Below are 24,336 nucleotides of genomic sequence, written 5' to 3'. Positions count from 1 at the left end.
TTTATTTTTCCTTTTTTACTATTAGAGTATCGTCGAGTCACCATTTATATATGTATTAAAGCTAAATTCTTTCTCGATCAAGTTTTAAATAAATTATTTGTAATTGTGCTGGCATGCATACACAAATCTTTGTTTCTTCAACCTCCTTCCCAAAACGATAACTAGGAAAATAAATTGAATTGCCCTAAAACCTCACGTGGTTGCAAAATTCCATTTCCGTTGTACATAAAAGCTTGAATAGACAATGCACTAGCTGGTTTTTAAGTGTCCCTTTTCATTACACTAGAACTTTCTTTTTAGCTTTTTACTTGTAGAAGTCAATGCTTTTTCTATAATTCTTTCATAAATTTTTAAAGAGGTTAGCTTTTACACCGCGCGTTAAAAATAGTTTTCCAAATTAGTTTCTTTGTAAAACAGTTTTTATATTTTTTTTCTTTAAAAACTTTTGCTATGTATTTTCAAAATAATTCAATTAGAAGCTTGAGACATGCGAACGAGCTAATTTAGACTACAACTAAATTTCATGTAAAGCCAATTAATCCAATTTAATGGATCTCTAAATCATTGATAGATATAAAAAGATCACAGATTCAATTACCAACAATTTAAATACAAGAAATTAAATTTATTCTCACATTATTATATAAGAGGTAACTAAAACTGTAATATTTTAATGATTTTTAGCAGATTTTTTATGATACTGTGGTAATTAAGAAGAGGGAAAGAAACTCAGTGTCATGCACGAATTATAAAGGCAAGTACAAGGATCTAATTTCGATTCTAAAGACAGTAAAAGGCCCTTTTTCTTTTCCCACTGCAATCATCTGTTAGGGTAACTAGTTCGTGCAAGAACCGACTTTCTTTGACGAGTCATCAGCTCTTGACAACCCTAACCCTAACTACCCGACAAAGCCTCCAACAGAAACATTTTCCATGACATTTCCTTCGGACAAGACACCCACTTGTTCCATTTAAATCAATCAGTACATACACAGTGACCTTTCAGAATTTCTTTACTCGTAAGAATCCCCCCTGTAATCCACCCTAGTACAATCATTACTAAACCTTTGATTTGATTAATCAATTTGAATAATAAAGAATAACCGCCCAGAGGTGCTTACAAATCCTGATTTTTATTGTTTAACCTGTCAGTTGATCTATATAAAATATTATTTTTTTATTTAGAAATATATTAAAATAATTATTTTTATTTTAAAAAAAATATTTTTCACATCAGTATATTAAAATAATTTGAAAATATAATTATAAAATTAATTTTAAATAAAAAAAAATTATAAAACAACATTTAAAATACAATTTCAAACAACCCTTAAAATATTTGGGTTGCAATAAATGTATAGTTGGTTTAAGGTTGATTTGGATTGTTGTACGATTAGGGTGATTGTGGATGGTAAGGTTAGCAAATTAACCTGATTATTCATAATATTTATTAAAATTAACTTGAAATTAATTGAATTGAATGTTATTTTTAGTAAAACACTAATTTCTTGAAAATTCAGCAAACAATATATGGTTGCTTGTTCTTTTATTTGACCGACTATAAAGCCTTGACCGATAATACTATTGAGATTATATGACTTCAGTATTTATTATCAGATTTGTATATTACTCCTACTTTTGTGCATATACTTTGGTGTTATAATCTATGTGTTATTTATTTATTTACAAATCCTATATTTAATGCTTATATTAAACATATTGAGGTTCATTATTATTTTGTACGTGACAAGGTTGCCACAAGAGATATTCAGATTCATTGTATCTCTTCCAATGATCATTTTATCAATGTTCTTGCTAAAGGAGTATTTGTTTTTTAGATAGCTTTTGTGATTGTAATATGAAAAAAATAAGTTTAGAAAAAAATACTTTTAGTTGTAGTTAATTGGATTTAAATACGTGTTTAGTAAAAACTGTGGTTAAAGTTTATGTGTAACAAAAAAAATATATATAAAATGTTTGGCTAAAATGTTTACCCTATTATTTTTTGTGTATAAAAATAAAAACATATTATTTTGATGTATTTTTGAGTAAAAAACCATTTTAAAAAGCAACCACAACCACACTTCCAAACAGCTCAAGGGGTATTTACGAAAATTAGTTAAAAAAACATGTAAAAACTACTGCATAAAACTTGTGTTTCAAACTTAATTTTTTAGTGGATCTCGCAGCATAAAACGTAGTTTCCTTTGTTACCAAACATGTTGTTGCGTTTGTTTCACCGCAATCGTAAAAGCTAGCAAAAAAACAAATGCATTATAAATCATTTACTATTGTTTCTTTTACTGATGTTTGGTTCAAGTTTCGAGTTAATCATTCACCTTTAATTTGAGGAGTCGTATTATAAAAAACTACACAATAAAAAATATATATAATTAAAAAATATTGATAGGCTTAATCTTGTATAATAATCCTTATATTAATTATGGTACATTATCCTACATATATATATATATAAAAATGCTGGCTGCCTAATTGATCCACCTCCTATTCTTTTCAACTAAATTGAATTTATTTAATTTTAACAAATATAAAACCAAACTTAATTATCTATTTTAGTTTATTTTTTTTAAAAAAAAATGATTTGATTGAATTTTTTTAATCAAAACTAAATCATTTAAATCGATACTAACTTCTAACTTGGGTGGTTTTGCTGCTTAATTTAAGTAATATAGTAATACGTGAGATTCTGATTCAAAAAAAAAAGAAAGAGGAACAAACAAATAGGATTACCTAAATCCTTGTCTTTGCCATCCCAATTTGCAACGCGGCTCTCTTTAATTGAATGGCATGTTATCAAAGATTGATTGGGTTTTTCGAGAGCAAGGACACGAGTGGTGGGTCATACAAAGTCTAGGGTGTGCCATTGAGTACCTCTACATTCTACTTTATGAACCGTCAATTGTTTAATAAATATATATCATGGGAATCTTAAGATACTGACTTTGCTGGACAAATCAAGTTTTAAAAAATTAAATTTATTCTCATAATATTATTTTAGATTCGATTTCCTCCTCTGAGGTATTGGTTGAGGTGAAAACGTAAGATTTATTCAATTTGAAATCTTAGATTCAAATTCCATCATTGACTTTTTTTTAAGATGTATATTTCCCTAATCTCATTCTTAATACATTCAATTTATATAAACTTGGATTCGATTTTTTTTTTTTTTAAAAAAAGATATAAGATAAAACCTCTCGTGAATTGTACAATGGCTTCATGAAAAAACTAACTTTCGAATTCAGAAATTGTTACTCCAGGACATATCATAGTAAATTATAAATTAATGTTTTTGGTTTTGAGAAAAGAATTAATTAACTAGTTCCTCTCTTTAAAGAATTGATTATTTAGTCTTTGAGCTTTAAGTTAATTAATTAATTAATTAATTATATAGTAGCACTATATATATATATATATATATATATATATATATATATATATATATATAGTTGTGCTCCTTGACTACTTGAATGCTTTTTTCTTTTACTTTTTCTAGCTTGTGGAGGCCATGAGCCTTCCAAGATATCGTATAAAACTATAATTTATGTTGTCCCGTCAACATTTCACGTCAAGGTTCTCAGTTTTTCCAAGGATAAGACACACCGCAACTCACATGCTATAAGCTCAACAGAGTGATCATTGGGTGAGGTTCAGCATAAAATTTTGATCATTTCGCTAAACATGAGGTAATCTGATCCGATGGTGGTGTGTGAGTGTAGATTCTCATTCTCATTAATGCTTTGTGAGTTACTCTCTCTCTCTCTCTCTCTCTCTCTATCTCTATCTCTTATTATATGATTTTTTTTGTGGCCTGAACTTTTCTTTTTATCAATTAGATACTTTTATATTAGGTTGATTTAAGTTTGGGCATTTTGATTTACTTCGGCTGGCTTGGTATGAAGTTCTTGAGGTGTTCGCAAAAAAATTATTGATGCTCGATTTGAAAAAATCAAATTTAATTTTATTGATTCAAAACAATTTTAATTTTAAGGATCAAATTGAAGTTTTCAACCTCTTTTTTAGTTGGATTAGAGACAAAAGGGGAAAATTAGTCAGTGGATGTAACACACGCACTAGCATGTGAGGAAGGGCACCGTGTTAAGATGACGTGTGTGACTTCTCCAAGAACTAAAGGGTTTTTTTACTAGTGTCGTCGGAATTGTCTCAATAATAGCTTTGCTTTTTTATAAGGCGGTGCGTGTTTGTGGATGAGCTTTGGTGTAACTCTAATGACTCATTTTTTTTTTCTTTTTCTTTGCCTATTTTCTTTTTTTCTCTTCTCATAAGTTTCCATGCTTGACTCTATCCACAATAGAAAAGGGGGTTGTGAATTGTTTTTTTTTTTAATTTTTTAATGTCAAATTCACTCCTTAATTTTTAATTTTTTATTTCTAGCAACATTGTTTTTCTCAATCTCATCTTTCAATATTGAATTAGTTGGGAATTAAACTTTGTAATTTTTTTTTATAAAGCTATTTTGATTTTATGACTGGTTTACAGGTTTGGTAGGTTCATCAGCTTTACCTGGATCATTATTTTTTTTTTGGTTAGTTGATTTTCTATTTATATTTTTTAATTTTTAATTTTTAATATTGGTTTATTGAACCTAGACAGGCATACGACCAATCTATTAGATTTTCCTTGTTTAAAGAAAACACATTAGGCGTGTTTTAACATGTGTTTTTTACTTTATTTTGTTTTATTCATATCGCAACGCGCAGGCTGTCTATCTAGTCCAATCTATAAGTAAGTGTGATAAACTTAATATCCCAAAAAAATATACTGTGCGGGCAACAACATGTAGTAGCCAGCCAAACGGGAGCATAGGATACTTGATCTGAACACCGATAGGTCCAATACCTATTCAGCTGGAGCTGGGTCAGGGTCCACACCTAGCCAACCCAACATGTAAAAATGGGTCCGGAGCATGCCTTTCCACAGTAAAAATGGATCCCACGTCGGTCAATAATACCACTGCACAACCATAGCACTGTACTATACCATCACAGCAAGCAAGCAGTGAAACGAACAAGAACAACCCGAGCAGCAGCAGCAAGAAGTAAAGAAAGTGGTCGTGATTTTTGGCATCCCCATGAGCTTGGACGGTTGATTGATTGTGAAATGTACATGATTTTATGATAAGGTTTCTTGTTCAATTCAAAAAGACGAGTGCTTGTGGGGCCCAAAATAGGGCCCCCACCATTTCATTCTCGACCGCCCAATGTGCCCTTCAAGAAGACACGAAAAACACTTTGCTTTTTTCATAGCCCATCGACACACAAGTGGATATTGTTTTAACCCTAAGTCGGATTCAAGTTTATACCTGGAAACGATAATCATGATATTAAAAATTCAAGCCACAAACTAGCTTGGATCAATAAAAAAAAAATACATTTATGGATCTTAATCATATTAATAATATTATTGCCATCAATTATGCAAAATAATGGCTTAATTTTATAGTCAATATCGTGACCAGCCCACCAAATCTTGCAGTGCTGCTAATTATTTTAATAAATAATTTTAATATTAGGTTACTGCCTGTCCATGTGGCATGATGGTGACGTTGATGTGGGACCTACTTCAATCGGAAGCGTACACGTGTTTGGCTGTGAATGGACATGCAGAGAAAGAAGAGGTCTAGCGTGACTACCCACGTGGACGCGGGGCCTAGCTAATTGGGATTGTAAATAGACATTGTCAAACAGGTTGGGTTCATACTTCATAGAGTAGGACCCATTGAAACAAAAGAATGAAATCCCAAGTGGAATAAAAAATTCACCTCAGTTGTCGTGCCTTGTATGGATTATTGAGTAAAAAAAAACATGTAGAGTAAAGCTATTAACCAAGTGGAAAATTATTTTTTTTTGCGTTAATCAAAATGGCTAGATAAAATAACTTGGAGAATACGTTGAACTAGATTTAGTTTAAATAATATGTAGAATACAATGGATTTAGAGAGTGTTTGGAAAGGCAGGTCAATCTATATTTTTTAAAAATTTATTTTTTTATTAATTTTTTTTTATTTTTTAGATTTTTTTAATGCCACTCAAATTCAAGAACTTAACTGGATTTCTTTGAGTTAATATATTCAATTTAACTAAATTCTTCTATACCATAACATGTTAAGCTTTGAATTCTAAAATTCTAGGATTAATTGTTAAACCTAATAGAATTTAACAACTATCACGACTCAAACATTCAAGACAAAGAAGACATTATTGTAATATATATTGGCAGTTGGAAATCATTGGAAATATTTACCCCCCGTGAGGTCAAAACCAAAAGACTAAAAATAGTAAATTACTCCACAGTAATTCTAATTCAATATCCAAATATGGCAAAGTTTTTTTTTTTTTTTTTTTTTTTTTAAAAAAAATGTAATCTCCACTCTCCTTCGACACCCAAAAATCTTCTTTCCTCAGTCAAGGCAGTGGTAAATGCACCTCACTTGCTTCCAAAAGCAAGTGAACCCACCAAGCATCCAACTCGACTGTCAGTTCATTGCCAATCTTGGCGTCTTCCATTCTCACCATCCATTGTCATGAAATGAAGACAAAATGAACTCCAAATTCACATGAAATGAGCCTCCTTTTAGTGAAATACTAAACGCTATATATACATGTCTCCTCCTTCAAAGTCACTTATGTTAGAGCCTTTCTCATGGACTCTTAACAATATTTACTTTGCCTTAAAGCTATATAGTGTCATATATTCTCAATTTTTTCTAAGTGGGTTCTTGTTCTAACCCAAAGTTTTTTTTTGTTTTTATCGTATCATTAGAATTTATATGACACTATATGGCCAAAGGTAGGAGACTAACAGCAAGCCGCAGTGAAAGATTGCTAGGAAGTAGTTATAGCTACGGTAGCGGCCATGGACCGATGGTGAATGACGTGTCCGAACTAGGCGAGGAAGATGTGTGGTCGATGGTGGATGACACGGCTGATCGGAATGACCGTGGTGTTCATAATTCCAACTGGAGTCCACGCTCTGATCTTGAAAGTAGTTTTGACAACATGTCTATTAGCAGCGGCCGCCGTAGGATCTCGAGAGATGACCGCCACATGGGTGGGTTATCATTGGCCTTCGAAGATTCTTCTTCTGGCAAAAACAAAATAGCTTCCTCGAGAATTGTGCACCAGTTTCGTGGAAATGACCTCGTGGCATCGCAATCTCCCCGCAACATGGCCACGTCAGCTCCCATGAACGTGCCCGATTGGAGCAAGATTTATCGAGTCAACTCGGTCGAATCATGCAATGACTCGGATGATGGGCTGGATGACCACGAGTCCGAGATGGTTCCCCCGCACGAGTACTTGGCACGTGAGTATGCACAGAGTCAAAAGATGGGTGGCGCCTCCGTGGTTGAGGGTGTGGGCCGGACGCTTAAGGGCCGAGACATGAGTCGCGTGCGCGACGCTGTGTGGAGCCAAACTGGGTTTTATGGCTGATTATTTTGCAGATATATGGAGATCGAAGTTCTCGTTACTATTGTTTCTTTTTTTTTGAAGAAAAAAAATTGCTTATGATTTTTTCTTGGGCAATGATGCAGCCGAGTTGATTCGGCTTTGAAATGAGTCAACTCAGTAGCTAGTGAGCTCGAGCATGATTCTGAATGATGGATGATGCAAGACTGTCATTGCTTCTACTTGTCATTTGATTGGAATTTGTACCCATTTATTGCTAAGTGGTAATTTGGTAATTTCAGTCATCAATAGTAATGCCAAGGGCATTTGTTCGTAATTTAAGAAAAAAAGGACCAAAAAAATTGTCCCAACAAGGAATTAAGTACATCCAAGTACCAAATTATAATCCCTTTACTTCTTGCTAACTCATTGTCTAGTCACTATGAAATTGAATAAAGAGATAATGTGTAATTAATTTGAATAAAGAGATTCAAAGTAAGGTGAAGTCTTTCATGACATTAATGATTTCAAAATCACTATGAAATTGCAAATAAAAAATACAAGAAATTGAGTAATAATGATTCCTATGAATAGCATCTTTCAATGCTATTTAATTATTCCCTTCAAGATATCTAAAATATGCTAATGATGCCATGGAGTTGTATTTGCATCGTATTTGATATAAAGTAACAATGTTTTCTATAATTGAATTTTTAATTAAAACAAGAAATATTTTTGAATTAATTTTACACGCAAATAGTAACCAAGTCTAAAATTGATTGAAGAGAATTGTTTCATAACTACATTTTTTAAATTCTTTTCTTATTAAAAAAACATTAAATTGGATGGTTTTCATGTGATAATGTCAAAAAAATAAAATTATTTTAATATATTTTCAATAAAAAAATACTTATTTTGAGATTCATATTATTTTGTGCTTAAATTTTATCAAATAAATAAAAATAATGAGATTCAAACTCGTAATCGCTTGGTTATTAAGTTAATCACTATACCACCTTCTCGATGCTTAAACAACCTAAGATGAGAGCATCTTGTTTTTGGAGAGAATGGTTAAAAACCAATGGCACAAACGGTTTCGAGGGAACTGAAAACAAACAAGGATATGGCATAGAATACAGAAATGAATTGGGACAATAATTGTGGAAACCAGCAGCTGGAGAGAAGCAAAAACAATTAGCTCTTAATGGAAGATGATGATGGATGATGCTACGAGGGGCCATGGGGTCACGTATCGACAAGGTCAGAGGTGTCTGCACCTCATGGCTTACCTTTTTCAAGAAAAGGACTCAACTCTTTTTATTGGGTTCACAGCTCACATGAGCCTAGAGCCATTGGTTTTTTTCTTTTCGAAAAAAATATACCATTTTTCTTCTAGTGATGTTAATAAATACCCCTCCCTCTACTCCCATAGGAATGTGGGATATTTAGAGGGTCCACAAGATTTCATGATCATCACCAAAATCGATGATCTTGAATTCCCAATTCTCTTGTGATTCATGCAGGTGACACGACCTCAAACAAAGAATTGACGATCCCATCATCACTTTAAGTACTTAATGGAAGAAGTGGCATATAGTTTCAGTTGGGTTCTTTGGAAGGATGATTGAGCCTTTGAAAAAAAAGAAAGAGTAAACGTGAAATTTGATGGCTCTGGTGTGATCATTAAATTTGAATATTTGCCATAAACAAACCCTAATTCAAATGTGTGTTTCTTCTCTGGTATGATGTAGAGTTGTTTTTAAAAGCAATTTTTAGTTAAAAATGTATTAAGTTTTTATATTAATATATATCAAAAAATTAATTTCATTTAAAAATTTAAAAGTTTAAGTTGTTACATGAGACTTTAAGATATAATTTATATTATTATCTAATACATTTCTTCAAGGAAAAGTTTTTTGGGCTTTAAAACTTGCACAGACTCATACTATCTTGTGCTTAATTTTTATCAAATAAATAAAAACAATGAGATTCAAATTCGTGACTATTTAGTCATAATTGTTATACCATGTTAAAGAACTAATTCAACTTAGAAACTTAACCTGTTAGATGAGGTATTAAAATATAATTTTATATTATTTTTTAATAGTATATCAAAGTTAGAATATCAATTTTATATTTTTTTAAATAAAAAAATAATTTAAAAAGTAGAAGCCACCTCCCGTAAAACCAATTATACTACCCTGTTTCACCTTTTCAGGTTAATGCTCTGGCATAGAAAATACTAGATGGAGGAGATATTTGAGAATGTGTGGTTTTTGTTAATTCCAAACTTGAAAGCATTAACACCTGGCTGCAACATAAGATTGAGACTTGGTGATTAAGGACATTATGTTATAGTTTATTTCTAGTGATAGTGACAACATGTTGACATTTTATCCATCTTTTTTGGGCTGCTATTAGCTAATATCTTATTTTATTTTTGCATCAGTCTAGTGGACTTGATGCCAAATTGCCAATCCAGCCTTATATATATCAGCCCAATTGTCTGGCTTAAGCCATATATATTAACTTATATATATGACTTACATAATTCACTGCTATTAACTTAATTTTCATTAACACTTTTATTAATTTATTTTTCATGGTACTATTAAACATCAAATATGATAAAATAATTTACTTTTTAAAAATTCACTTTCTAGCAAACCAACAATGACTTATATAATGTTTCAAATCCTCAACTGAGATGAACATGCTTTTAAACAACTGTACTAGGAAAAAAAAAACTCGCTATTTATTGAACTTATAAATAACAAACCAATTAAATTTGATTCGATGCAAGGTATTGATGAAATGAAGTGATAACTCTTCATCCATCAACTCGCAATCAAGCATGCATTTTGAATTCGAAAATCTTTTAAAAAGGATTTTCGATAGTGTTTTATTCTTGCAATTGATTTCCGAAATACCAAGCTTTGCTCATCACTTCCACACCAACCAAACGTAACCTAAGTGTTTTGCTTAGGCAATAGCACATGCTTACGGTATTCACCCAAAGCCCAGAGTGGGAATATGTTCCTGTAGGAAGCATAATGCAACATGGAGGTTTTCAAAGAGGCTCCTGTGATTTCCTGTAATGAAGAATACTCTGTGGTTAAGTACAGCTATAGGAACAGAATTAGAGTTGACGGAGAATGCATATCAAAAGATTAAATTGTTGCACAAGAAAAGCTGCTGAGGAAATTACCTGTTGAGGAAATTCACCACTTTCAAGCTGCGAATTGATCAATAATCTTGCTGCTTGATGTAAAGGTGTTGCATCCCTTTCGGCCTGTTTAAGAAATATGAAGTTTGTAGTGACGAGGTTACAATGTTGTTCTAATAAGGTATACTTTACTATTGCTTCAAACTTTATACTCTATCCTTCATATTGCTATATTACCTTGTTATAGCATTAGAAAAAAAAAAAATTTATTTTTGAAACTACTGTATTCATATTCTGATGTCTAACCTGCCCTGCTCGAATTAAACCCACCATTGTCCACGCGGTTTGTACTAAATTTGATCTGTTTCCATCTAGCGGTGTGTATTCCTGAATTGCCAAAGAAGAAAATAATTATGTATTCACAACATGTCATGTCTCTTTTTCTAAACTAATTATAATTAATACAATCACCAAACCCCTTCATTTAAAGTAAAATGATTTACCGTGTTTCGGCAAGAAAGATAGCTCTCTCCCCAGCCTCCTGACTTCAGTTGTTTTGAAAGTAAAAAATCACAGCCTTTGCACACCACTTTGCTGTTGCGACGTGTCTTTCCAACCGCTGCCAGTGCAACTAATACAATATATGCTGCATATGTGTAGCAAATCCCCCAGTTTCCATACCTATTGATAGAATGTTACATGTGCACAAATCAACAATTTTTGTGTCTAATTCGTAGCTTCAGTAATTGCATTCGAGAAGGAAAATGTACCAGGAACCATCGGCCATTTGTGCATTTTCGACGTAATGTGCAGCTTTAGCCACAGACGTTTCTATTTCTTTCCCCCGGTATTCGGGATGTAAATGACTGAATGATGCAAGAGCTTGGATGATTGATGCTGTGCAATCAACATATCTAAAATCACCAATGTCAGTATGTATTTTCTACGCTCGCTCGCGCACACAGTTATACAATCAAATAACAGCAGACATTGTTAATGTAAGGAAGATGTGGATAATTTCATACTCAGTTTCGACCATGACAGCACCGAAAGTTTCTGTAGGATTAAACATCTAAGAAAAAAGAAAAATAGAGAATTACTTCTTCTTGTTTCGGATGATGTTGTTAGTTATTATGCATATATACAGATTTTGTATAATTGTGAAGCAACATTTACCTCCATCCATTGTGGTGATGTTGCTGGCTCCCAAGCTGAAAACCCACCATTTTCACTCTAGGATAAAACAGAGTTAATTTGGAGGAATGAAACAAAGACCTTATAGACATGCGACGCACAAACACTCATAAACTGAAATTTAACAGGACAGGTCAAGTGCACTCAATATTACCTGCAAGGTGAGAAGGAAATCCACTGCTTCATATAATTGCTCGACTTCAATTGTGTCGCCAACAATGTCTGCGGGCATTTGTGATAACAAGAGTAAAGTCTGCAATATTTGTTAATCATTTGTGTTACGCGGAAAACAATAATAAAATTATACTAATTATAAGGTGTTTTTCAATATTATAAATACCTTTAGTGCCTCAGCTGTGCAGTCTGAGACTTGCCAACCTTGATCTTTGACAGTAAGAGTCCATGCTCCTTTACAAATTTGATGATACGTACTCTGAAAATCTCCCGATGGGTTTTCTCGGATCTATGATGTAGTATTGAAATCAAAATAAAACAATAAAATTATAGATATCGAATTAATAGAAAACTAAATTTATATAAACTATAAGTTTTTTTTCTTAATGAATTAACTTAAACGACCTTAAACCAAAATAGTTTACGGATTCTATCCTTTTCATGGATATTTATTCACATAAATAATTTACTCCACAAAAAGGAAACATGGAGACCACATACATACATATTTTTACATTAATTATTAGACAATGCTAATATAATATGAAACAAGGTTAACATACCAAGTTATATGGTTTATATAACCTGCAGGACAGAAATTTAACCTGTGAAAGTTTGATGAAATTGAAGGCTTTTCGGAGAGTTGAGCCATATTCATCAGTGAGATTGCTTGCAATAATTGCTTGAGTAGTAAAAACAGAATCCCACAGCTGGGAACCCATATTCTATGTCCCAAATAAAAATAAATCAATTAGCACGTTTGATATTCAGCAATCCAGTGATCTTGGAAAAACAATATTCTAATAAATGTGGATGAGATCTGATAACCTGCATTTTCATTCCATCTTCAGCAACCCACAAGTAATCAGGAACTGTAGCAAGGTGACGCTTGAGTGAATCTTGATTAGGATCATCAGCCCAATTGACAATCATGTTCAAACTCTGAAATTTTTATTATGTGAACCAAGCACATTATTTTATTGGGAATGTGAACATTTTGAATCAATGAATGTTTCATCGAGAAAATAACTTAAAAAGTTGAAAAAACCAGAAATTAACCTTCATCATAGTCTATATCCCTACTGTAATTATTGTAACTTAAATAAGGCATTGGTTATTTTCTTTATATATCCCTGAAGTCACATACAGTTTGGTAGATAATATGATACCTTTTCCACAGAACCTTGAGTCAAATATCCGGTGTGTTCATCTTCATATCGAATAAGCCTCATTGCTCTTGCCAGTGCTTTCTCTCTTAGCTTTGAGAAAGGCCAATGTGTAGAAAGTGGCTCGGCAAAGTAATAGAGTACACTACTTAAAACATTTTCCACGAGAGAATGAGGCTTGTATAGATCCTTCTGCATCCAAAACAATTTCATATGATTTTATATTACACTACCGGCTTGTTTGTTATGCGAAAAATATTTCTTAGATGCACCATAAAATGTTTTATAAAAATCCAATCGAAGTAAAATGTTTTATGCTAAGCATGTTTTTCATAAATAACATGAAAATACAATGATGATGGTAAAATGGTTGGTAGAAATAAAGTGATGATTGTGGTAAAGGTAATGATATGATTATTGTCTTAGGACTTGGAAGGATATGATTCTTTTCAATAGGTGGAAGACTCTATTTAATAAAGTCTGTGTCGTTTAATCTTTCACTTTATTATGTGTCCATGTTTAAGATTCTTTTTAAAATGGAAAGAAAATTATCTTCATGCAATGAAGATTTTTGTGGAGTGTAGATATGAATACTCAAAAAATTAGTAAAGTAGCTTGGAGTTTTCTAATTAGGTTGAGAGGTAGAGAGGGATTGGAAGTCATATCTATATTGGCAAAAACAAGGCAATGTTGTTTAAATGGTTATGGCAATATAATAATGATGTTGCAACAATTGGAGGAATCTTATGAATATAAAATATCAGTTTAATAATAGTGGGGTGGTGACAAAGTTTTCAAGAACTATTTCAGCTATGTAGAGTGGTGTTTGTGTAACCATTAATGATGTGGAGGAGTGTTGTTTTGATCAATAAAGGCAGTTTCAGTGACTGTGGAAATTGGGAATGGCATTTTATTCTGGATTTCAAAGTGGTTAGGAGATTCTTCCCCATGCTTAGATTTCCTACTCTTTATGTAGTTCGTGAAAATCCAAATGCTAAGATTTTAGAGATGGGATCCTAGAATCACTTCAGTTGGAAATAGTTAGTATCATAGAGAAGAAGACTTTGGGACTGATAAAAGGTAAATGAAGATGAACTATTGCAATTGTTATTGTCGCACGTGTGCGGCGGCGCGGCGATCGTCCACCCTCAAGGAAAAATCGGAATATGTATTCCTGGAAAATAAGGAGAGACAAGGAATTCTTGTCTCTATATGTGAAAATATGGACTGGGAGTCGCCACCTAGTATTCTGGTTACTAGGAACCTTAACTGGTCTTTAGAGATCGGGTACGGAGACTGGTTGCGTAAAGGGAAGGTATTAGCACCCCAACTACGCCCTACCTAAGGTAAGCTGCATTGTTTTGTCTGATAAAATCTAAAGTCTTGTTGTGGTTTGTAATTGTTCGGAATACGCATTACATGTAATGTCATACCACAGGTTCGATTGTCCGGAAAAAAAAGAATTAATATCCAGAATATGCATTACATATAATGTCATACCTCGAATACTAAGAGACAAACAAAATAAATTTTTTTGTTGTTTTTGAAATTTTGGCCAATATTCTCTTGACTTTAATAAACTGGTTATTAAAGCCAAAATGCATGCTAAAAACATTGTTTTTTTTGGTGTATGAAAAATACAATATGATTTTTTAGCTTTGAGACACTTGGCCGTATGCACAAAAACATTTTTTCTCCTTTTTTTAAATTTTTTTGTATTTTTGGAAGTTTTTGATGAAAAACCGGGTAGTTTAATACCAGATTTGTATTTTTACGACATAAAAATACTACCCGATATTAATAAAAATAACATAAATAAAAAATGGAAACATCATAAATATTTTTTAAAACAATAATATTTTTTTAAAAAAAATGGGCCGGATCAGGCCCAATTGCATGGGCTGGGCCAAACCTGGCCCATTTACATGGGTTGGGCCGAACATGGCCCAAATGCATGGGCTGGTCACTGTGCACATAGTAACCGGGTTAAGGTGAGACCTTTTCAAAATTTTTAATGAAAAAAATCAGCGCGCGGCATCGGCTGGCGATTTAAATCTCGTTTGTTACGTTTGCTTTGAATTGGTTCGTTGGAGTCGCCACCTAGTAATTGATTTCGGGCTACTAGGAAACCGGATGTACTAGTCTTGTCAGAGATTCACGGGTAAGGAACTGGTTGTGGTTAGGGAAAATATTAGCACCCCTAACGCACCCTACCTGAGGTAAGCTGCTTCGTGGCTTTGACGTGTTAAAGAAGTTTTAATAATTGTCTTTTCATCGGAAATTAGAAATATTACTTACGTATAAGTTAATAATTTCTTAACCGTGATCCGATCAAAATATTAAATTCTTCTTTAATCTTTGCAATTTTATCATAAAAAAATAAATAACATTCATAAAACAAATACGAAAAAGCACACATGTACACTTTCACTATTTTTTTGTTTCTTCTTTTCTTTTCTTTCTTTTCTTTTCTTTTCTTTTACATATATACACAATTACATACCATTAACATCTTACAAATCACCAAAATTAAAAATAAATAAAAAAACAATACATTAAACAATTCAAAAATATTAAACAATTCAAAATTACAAAATAAAACCCCTTCCACAAAAAAATCCAATAACAGTGCCGGGGAAGCTTTTTGGAACCGCATGCAGTGCCGAGGAAGGTTTCTGAACAGGTGAACAGTGGCGGCGCGTACCCTCCACGCGCACCGTCACTGGCGGCGCGTGGGGTCACGCGCCGCCGCAGGAAAACACACAGCAACAGGGGGGCTAAAACGGCTACCTTCCCCGCTCCTCTTCCTCTCCGGCAGTGATCTGTAAACAAGAAAAAGAGAACACCCACAACAGTTGATTTTATTCCATTTTATGTCTAGATCTGTGCTGATTTTCCCCTTTTTTATATCTATTCTTTTCTGTCTTCTTTGTTCTTCGTGCGTCTGTTCTTTCCTTCTTCAACAGGTGGCAGGTCTGGCGGTGGTGAAGAGCTGTCGGTTGCGTCGCGGTGGGCGCTGTCGGGTCGATCTGTGACCGACGGGTCTGTTCGGTGACCCTGTGACCGCTGCTGGGTCGGTACTGGTGTGCTGCAGCTGGCGGTGAGCACGGCGTTGAGATGCAGATCGGAGGAAGAGACGCTGGACGGTGGTCTGTCGGTGTCCGGAGGGAAGGTCTTGGTCGGCTGAAGGAGGAAGAGGATGAGCAGCGGCTGGGTTTCTGTGGGTGCCACCGATTGGGTGCTGTTGGTTGGTTCTCGGTTTCGGAGGGAGAGGGGCCAAGAGGGAGGCTGTGAGGCTTTGTTTCTATGGTCTCTGCTTCTGGCAAAAGAAAGGGGGAAATCGTGGAACGTGGAGAAGAAAATCAAAGGGGATGCAGGGTCCCGTGTGTGGCTGAGAGAGAGGGGAGCGTGGAGAAGGCCGGTCAGTTGCTGTTTGGGGAAGCAAAACAATTCAAACCGGCTGGGGGCTGCTATTTGGCCGGTTGCGGGAGAAGAGAAAAAATCAAAAGGGGCAGTGTGGGGGGCGGCTATCTTTGGATTTTTAGGGTTTAGGTTTTTTCTTTGTATTTTTTTGATGTCTCAAAATTACCCCCTAACTTGATCATGCCCCCAAGTGTGGTACTCCTTGATTCATCATGAAGGATTTTCTCTCCTGGCTTCTTCTGAGAATTATCCTCTGATTGATTGTGTGCATCATGGCAATACCCATCAAGATTGTTAATCAGTCATGAACTTGCCTTCGGTTGAAACACCATTCAAGTATGTATGACCAGCCTTCATGGAACTGCCAAGTCATCCAGACATGTATCTCATGCTCTGCTTTGGTATCATCAATGATGTTCATGTTATCACCCATATTCATGCGGTGAAGTGCGCATTTGAGCTTCAGAATAGATGTCCCACAATCAGTCTTCGAGGTGGGTGCCTTTCCGACATTCATTCAGTGCAATTGTGTGATAACATCTGTCTATAACCATGTTTCAAAGAATGACAATATGAGATTGTCCTTTAAGTGCAACATTGTTCCACAGTCAGTCTTGGTGGTATGCATCTTTTCTCTATTCAATTACATTCATCTGTGTATTCCTCATCGATCGCGAGCCATTTTTCAAAAATGATGATAGGAAAGTGCCCTTCAGGTACGTTTTTGTTTCTCCATTGCCGACAGGATTCACTAAAGCATGGGCCATTTTGGAATGACATTGCCCCCAGTATGATCCGAATGTGCTCGTTCATTGATTATCTGTCTTTGAACATCATTGCCTTCAGTTCACTGATTCATCATTTAAACATTGCCTCATAGCTGATCTGAGCACTGCTTGTTTTTCCTTTTCAAGGTCTACTGTATTGCCCCCCAGCTGCTCAACTTTTCAAGAAGTGTAACCGGGTTAATATATTTTTTTCTCCAAAATGCAAGTTCTGGCTTGTACCAATTAGGATAAGGTGGCTGCAGAGGTGTCAGAGGTTCTGGAGCTATTTGCCCGATGCTCAATAGCTTTTGATACATCTCATTCAAGGGTAACGGTAGTGGAGGTAGTTGTTCTTGAACCCTTTGGAAATTTCCAATTTGGCTTTTGGCTTGAAAGTTTTGGGGTTCAGGTTTTTTTTATGTTGGCAATTTGGGATGGAGTATGGTAATTTTGGGATGTATTTGTTTTGCCCATGTAGCCATCTTCAACATGGTGAACCTCTTTTCTTTCAATGCCTCTTTTCTCGGTTGGTGCAGCAATTCTACCACTCTTGACACCTTGCTCTATGCGTTCACACACTATCACAGCATCAGTGAATTGTTGGGCTGAACTACCCATCATATGTTCGTAATATGGTGCTTTGAGTGTATTGGCAAATAAAGAGACCATCTCTTTGTCCAGAAGTGGGGGATGTACTTGAGCAGCTAATTCTCGCCATCTTTGAGCATATTCCCTTATGCTTTCTTTATCCTTTTTCTCTATATTGGACAAACTGGTTCTGTCGGGCGCAATGTCCATGTTGTATTTGTATTGCTTGACGAAAGCATCCACAAGATTTTTCCAGTTGCGAATTTTTGTGTTATCCAATCTCATGTACCAACTCAAAGTTGCCCCACTTAAACTGTCTTGGAAAAAGTGCATTAGTAGTTTTTCATCATGTACTACCTCAGCCATTTTATTGCAGTAGGACCTGAGATGGGTCATGGGGCATTGTGTTCCACTGTATTTGATGAATTCAGGAACACGAAATTTCTTTGGGATAACCACATTTGGGACCAAACACATCTCTGCTGCCCGTACCGGGTCATATAAGTCTATCCCTTCAATGGCTTTGAGTCTGGCCTCCAACGCCTCTATCTTAGCTTGATCAATGCTATCAGATGACTTAGCCTTGTAGGACTCATTAGCAGATGCCTTCACGACTGTTGGGGATGGTGCAGGTGTCGTTGACTGCACAAATGTTGGATTTTGCTGAGGTTCTTGACCATGTTCGCTCATTCTTTCCTCAGGCTGAACTGTAGTAGGAGCCGGAACAAAGGTGATCGGTTGATTAGAAGGACCTTCATCAGAGGTATTCCTTAGTGTTTGCTTGAGTAAGCTAGTGAGGTGAGCCACACTTATTTTCAGAGACTCCAACTCTTCGTGCAAATAGGCCTCACATTGAGCACGCTCTTCATCTTCCATGTTTCTAGCTCGAAGTCGGGTGTTGTAGATTTTTTAGGGACCTATATTTCGATCTGGCATGTATGCATGTTAAATGTATGAACATGTAATTTATATGATGCATTTGCCCTTCAAGGGTGACATGGTTTTTTTTGTTTTTTTTTTTTTTTGTATGACATATTCTGTAAAGAAAGATAACGCATACAAACTAAAAACAGCGTCTATTCATGCATAGGTTTTCTACCTGGTCTCAAAAGGGTCTCATATCTGCCCAGTGACGTCCTTCGTAAAGGCAGTATGGGGGCGTTGCAAAGAACAGTTAAGACACGTATGCCCACCATTACCAAGCAGGCACTCAGATATGAGTTGGGTGTTTCACGCATCTGAACCCGACCAATAGTCATAGGGCAGATCGTTAATTCCCCACTTAACTTAGAAGCTTGTGTGTGCTTGAAAAATATAAAGCATGTGATACATGAGGCAGTTCTATACAATGCATGAACAAATATGTACAAAATTAAAGCGCGTGAGAAATAAATAAAGGAAATGCATATTTAAAAATAAACACGCAAACCACAACAAAAAACACAATAAATCAGACAAAAACAAAGCTTAGTCCACAAGATCCCCAGTGGAGTCGCCATTCTGTCGCACGTGTGCGGCGGCGCGGCGATCGTCCACCCTCAAGGAAAAATCGGAATATGTATTCCTGGAAAATAAGGAGAGACAAGGAATTCTTGTCTCTATATGTGAAAATATGGACTGGGAGTCGCCACCTAGTATTCTGGTTACTAGGAACCTTAACTGGTCTTTAGAGATCGGGTACGGAGACTGGTTGCGTAAAGGGAAGGTATTAGCACCCCAACTACGCCCTACCTAAGGTAAGCTGCATTGTTTTGTCTGATAAAATCTAAAGTCTTGTTGTGGTTTGTAATTGTTCGGAATACGCATTACATGTAATGTCATACCACAGGTTCGATTGTCCGGAAAAAAAAGAATTAATATCCAGAATATGCATTACATATAATGTCATACCTCGAATACTAAGAGACAAACAAAATAAATTTTTTTGTTGTTTTTGAAATTTTGGCCAATATTCTCTTGACTTTAATAAACTGGTTATTAAAGCCAAAATGCATGCTAAAACATTGTTTTTTTGGTGTATGAAAAATACAATATGATTTTTTAGCTTTGAGACACTTGGCCGTATGCACAAAAACATTTTTTCTCCTTTTTTTAAATTTTTTTGTATTTTTGGAAGTTTTTGATGAAAAACCGGGTAGTTTAATACCAGATTTGTATTTTTACGACATAAAAATACTACCCGATATTAATAAAAATAACATAAATAAAAAATGGAAACATCATAAATATTTTTTAAAACAATAATATTTTTTTAAAAAAAATGGGCCGGATCAGGCCCAATTGCATGGGCTGGGCCAAACCTGGCCCATTTACATGGGTTGGGCCGAACATGGCCCAAATGCATGGGCTGGTCACTGTGCACATAGTAACCGGGTTACTGTGTGCACAGTAACCAGAGAATTAATTAGCATGCATAGTAACCGGGGTTACTGTGCACACAGTAACCCCGTGAATTAATTTGCCAAGTTACTGTGCACATGCACAGTAACCGGGTAATTAATTCTTGCATGCAGAACGTGCACAGTGCACGTTCTGCAAGCAAGAAGATGAATAGTAAAACGAGATAAGGGGTTAAGGGCTGACCTGTGGTGGCTGTCGTCGATGGCGGAGCTGCTGGTGGCGACAGGAAGTGGCGCCGACAGTGGGGTGGCCGGCGGTGGCTCTGCGTTTTCCTTCTCTCTCTCCTCTGTTTTTTCGTTTTTCTCCTCTGCTGCTCCTTCTTCTTCTTCTTCTTCTATGTTCTCCCTTCTCTCTCTTTTCCCCTCTCTTTGCTCTCCCTTCTCTTCTCTTTGGGTCTTTTTTTTTCTCTTTCTTTTTTTTTTTTTTTTTTTTCAGCAGCCCTCCCCTGTATTTATAGGAAAACAGGGGGGGCGAATGGTGGGGCGGCCACTGTTGGCCGCCCCTGCACTATCTGTTCAATGGATAAAAAGGAGGCAAGTGGGCGTCGAATGGTAGGCGTCTTATTGCGCCAAATCCGGGAAAGAAGTTCGGCGAAAAGTGGAGAAGAAAAATTCTTCTCCCCTGTTCTCTGCGTGCGCAGGGAAGAAGACGATGGTGCCGTTTCCAAACGGCACCGTTTTTGCGTTTTTTTTTTTTTATAATATATTTTTTGAATTTTTTTTATTTTTATTATTTTTTTATGTGGGGACCAAAAAATGGGTTACAACAGTTATTAGGGTTTTTTATGCCAAAATGTTGCTTATAGAAGAGTAGGAAGACCAGACCCGAAAGGTTTTGTTTTGGTCAATAGTCAAATTTATTTTCTTGACTCAATTCTCTTAACAAGAGAATTTTTTTATATTAGATATATGGTACTTTGATGCTCCCTCTAAGGTAGATTTTCATCTTTAGGTTTCTATCTTGAATAAATCTCTTTCTATATAGGATAAAAGGGACTTGAATTTTACAATGTCAACCAATAATTCATTCAAAAATATTTTTTTATTTATTCATAATTTATTTTAAATATGTTAATATTTCTTATTAATTTTTCCACAAAGTTTTGATTTTAAAAAAGGAGTGATTTTTCCACTTTAAATTTGTCGTCAAAAGTGTCCCTTAATAATGTTTCAGTGAAAAAAGTGCAAACTGTTATATTAATGGGTGCAACAATGACAGTGATCATACAAGGAGGGGGAAAACACTAGTGACAAATTACCTTCGAACAAGAGTTGCGAGCTCTAGTCCAATCTACTTCACCATACGGTTGAATGTAGAGTTCTTCCCTCAGTAATATAACGAGATCGGTGATTGGGGCCACAAATTTCTTACCATACAAGTAAGCCAATGGAATATAAACTGTGCGAAGGTAACACCAGAAGTTTCCTGCATTGTGTGCGTGATTAATCAAGGAAGGAGCCGCATAAATCAATCACTATTTGAGAAAATATATAGTAAATATGGTGAAAGGTAGTTATTATATGAACTTGGATTCATTTTAAAAAATTACTGAATTTTCTAGTCGAGTTTACCATTGCAATTTCTCACAATAGCAGTTCAAAGCTTCTTTACCTGGACTGAAAGGAAGAAATGATGGAAGAAGCAAACATTCTGGAGGCACTGGATTGCAGCCAGACCACTCATATAATCCAATGAACTACAAAATCAAGATTTTAAATGCTTATAAGTTTTATATATGGGAAAATAAATAAGTAAAAAGATTTGACTTGTGGGTTTCATTAGTTTTGCATATTCACGTTGAGTATTTCAATTCAATTTGCTCGTTTACCGAAAGAAAGTATTTTCCCCAGATAGATATCATTGTTACACCACCATGATCAAGTATCCATTTCCGGGCCTTTGCCACAGCTCCATCCTTGCCTCCTTCGGGTTCTTCTCCAAGCAAGCGCAAGGACACATAGTTAAGTGCTGTACATAGCATCATGCTATGGCTTTCAATATGGAAGCCCCATCCCCCATCTTCATTCTGCAAATCAAGTAACCCTAATCATTAGTATAATGGAGGAACCAGTCCCCTCTCAACTCGTGGACACGCTTTAAACCCTAAAACTTGAAGTCTACGGTCCCTTGCACTCTCCACATTGGAGAAGCAGGCCTTTCGCCTGTTGATATCATGTACTTACTTGATGATTATAGATGTATCGAACCATTTCCCTTTTATGTTCAGGTGAGAGGATTGTGTTCAGTGTTCCTGTAATGTACAGAGCAATAACCTGCATTTCAAACATATCTTTTAACACTTAGCCATCGCTTAATGAATTATAACAATCCCTGAGTAGATCAGAATCTCTTACAACATAAATTGAGGGTTGCTGCTTCCTCGATATTCAAAATAGATTTTGATAATGTATCAAGGGAGTGCTCAACTTGATATGTTTAAATTAATTATTAAGTGAACGTAGAATACATTAAGGAGGACAAGTGCAGCCACTTCCAAGCTTAGCAAAAAGACTTCGATGAAAGATAAACAAGAGCAACTTTTATCAAAATCAAACCACGGAAGCTGTGGGGGTGTTCTTATTGTGAGATTGTTACTGTGATGCAACTTGTTTATTTTTTATATAAGTAAATTAAAATCAAATCATTAAAAACACTAAAAAAATATCAATTAATAAAATGCATTTTTCTAATTTCTTATAATGAATTTCTCTATTTATCTTGTTTACAGAGCACATCTTTTGGGCTTCAATTGCTAGCTAGCATGAGTGTTCTTAGATCAGGACTTACCAAAAAAGGCTGTTCAAACAGGAGGGCTGAGAATTCAGAAGGCCAGTGCCCATCCCTTGCTTGTAATGCTGAAGTGAACCGAACAGCTTTCCTCAACGCAATTTCTGCTTTTTCACAAGTTATTTCCTCTCTGTCTCCAAATCTCACTGATGGTAGACTCAGATCAATCCCATTTTCTTTGATAAGCTGCTTTTTCGAACTCAAAGAAAACAGAATAAATGATAAGATTCGGCCAGCTTCATGAGACAAAAAAGAAGGGAAAATTAATCACTCAATCTAATGGTAATGTGTGATATGATCTTAGTTTGGTAACGCTAGACTAACTATATATATATATATCGAACCACAGACTCAACTAGCTTGAAACAGTTATTGCTTGAATTAAAGAAGAAAGATATGACTTTTCAATATAATTTGACAAGAAATGGAAACTCTAGAGATTAAGCATGGAGAAAACCCCCCGAAACTAACAGGTTCAGTTTTGCTTAAAGTGTAATGGATGCAGCTTGTATGAATACTACAAGTTAAACCTGCATATTCTTGAGAACATCACTGCTTGCTTTAACTTGAAATCGGTTCTGAGAGAATCTCTCTCGAGCCTTTTCGACTTCTGCGTGTTCCTCTGGAGTTCCAAGATCAGGATCGAATTCCCAAACTTGTCTGCCAACAAAATCATTGGTGCTAAGCAGCCATGGATCATGGCCCTCTGCTACCTCAAGCTTCCACATTGCCTCCTCTCACTTAGTTTTCTGGACCTTTAATTTGTGCTTCAATTTTACACCACCATGCACATATCATAATACAACTATATTTATAGATACATTCTACGATTTCAAGTCAATTTTTAACCCAAAAAAAAGTGAAACAGTGGGTGAAATTATACATATGTATTTCGATATCAGGAAGTTTTTTAACTGAGGAATGGAAAGATGATGTCTACTTTTAATAAACTAAATAAAAATCATATGAACGGATAAATAGCAATAAAATTAAGTTGTTAATGCTAATTAAATATTAAATTAAAAAAATAATCTTCATTCTAAGAAGCAAAAAATAAATACATGCAAAGATTCTATCTCAGTTATTTCCTTCATTTTATTCATGATATCACTGGGTAGTTTTTGAAATATATTTTTATTTAGGTATTTTACTATTAAAACAATTCTATCTCAGTTATTTCCTTCATTTAAAAAAAAAATTATTTCATTTATTTTCTTGTTCCTGTACAGTTTTTACCTAAACAT

General features: G+C 35.0%; 2 protein-coding genes and 1 long non-coding RNA gene across 3 annotated transcripts; 2 read left to right on the top strand and 1 right to left on the bottom strand.

Annotated features, from left to right (window-relative positions):
* The first annotated feature begins 3,506 nt into the window (after nucleotides 1-3,506).
* Nucleotides 3,507-5,284, top strand: LOC140955465 (uncharacterized). Its single transcript, XR_012169547.1, has 2 exons — nucleotides 3,507-3,760; nucleotides 4,740-5,284. It is a non-coding gene; the product is annotated as an uncharacterized lncRNA (long non-coding RNA).
* Nucleotides 5,285-6,655: 1,371 nt separating this feature from the next.
* LOC118059124 (protein S40-5) lies at nucleotides 6,656-7,736 on the top strand. The gene has a single exon (XM_035071961.2). The coding sequence runs from the start codon at nucleotides 6,819-6,821 to the stop codon at nucleotides 7,470-7,472; it is 654 nt and encodes a 217-aa protein (XP_034927852.1). The 5' UTR covers nucleotides 6,656-6,818; the 3' UTR covers nucleotides 7,473-7,736.
* A 2,347-nt stretch (nucleotides 7,737-10,083) lies between these two features.
* Nucleotides 10,084-23,916, bottom strand: LOC118059114 (beta-amyrin synthase). The gene is made up of 18 exons (XM_035071950.2): nucleotides 23,623-23,916; nucleotides 23,093-23,278; nucleotides 22,489-22,578; nucleotides 22,134-22,331; nucleotides 21,917-22,001; nucleotides 21,564-21,730; nucleotides 13,131-13,319; nucleotides 12,790-12,903; nucleotides 12,567-12,686; nucleotides 12,128-12,250; nucleotides 11,942-12,040; nucleotides 11,770-11,826; nucleotides 11,619-11,665; nucleotides 11,364-11,507; nucleotides 11,097-11,274; nucleotides 10,900-10,980; nucleotides 10,636-10,719; nucleotides 10,084-10,519 (listed from the first exon to the last, which is right to left on the bottom strand). Exons 1-18 carry the CDS (start codon nucleotides 23,818-23,820, stop codon nucleotides 10,397-10,399), a joined length of 2,283 nt encoding a protein of 760 aa, XP_034927841.1. The 5' UTR covers nucleotides 23,821-23,916; the 3' UTR covers nucleotides 10,084-10,396.
* Between the last annotated feature and the right edge of the window lie 420 nt (nucleotides 23,917-24,336).

The sequence above is a fragment of the Populus alba genome, chromosome 4 (assembly GCF_005239225.2).
Source record: "Populus alba chromosome 4, ASM523922v2, whole genome shotgun sequence".
NCBI classification, from domain to species: Eukaryota; Viridiplantae; Streptophyta; class Magnoliopsida; order Malpighiales; family Salicaceae; genus Populus; species Populus alba.
This window is presented reverse-complemented; position numbering and strand designations above follow the sequence as displayed.

Coding starts and splice junctions, on each gene's coding strand:
- LOC118059124 (XM_035071961.2), top strand. CDS start 6,819: ATGGCCAAAGGTAGGAGACTAACAGCAAGCCGCAGTGAAAGATTGCTA.
- LOC118059114 (XM_035071950.2), bottom strand. CDS start 23,820: ATGTGGAAGCTTGAGGTAGCAGAGGGCCATGATCCATGGCTGCTTAGC. Junction 23,279..23,622: donor ATGTTCTCAAGAATATGCAG/GTTTAACTTGTA, acceptor TCGAAAAAGCAG/CTTATCAAAGAAAATGGGAT. Junction 11,827..11,941: donor ATTTCCTTCTCACCTTGCAG/GTAATATTGAGT, acceptor GTTTTATCCTAG/AGTGAAAATGGTGGGTTTTC.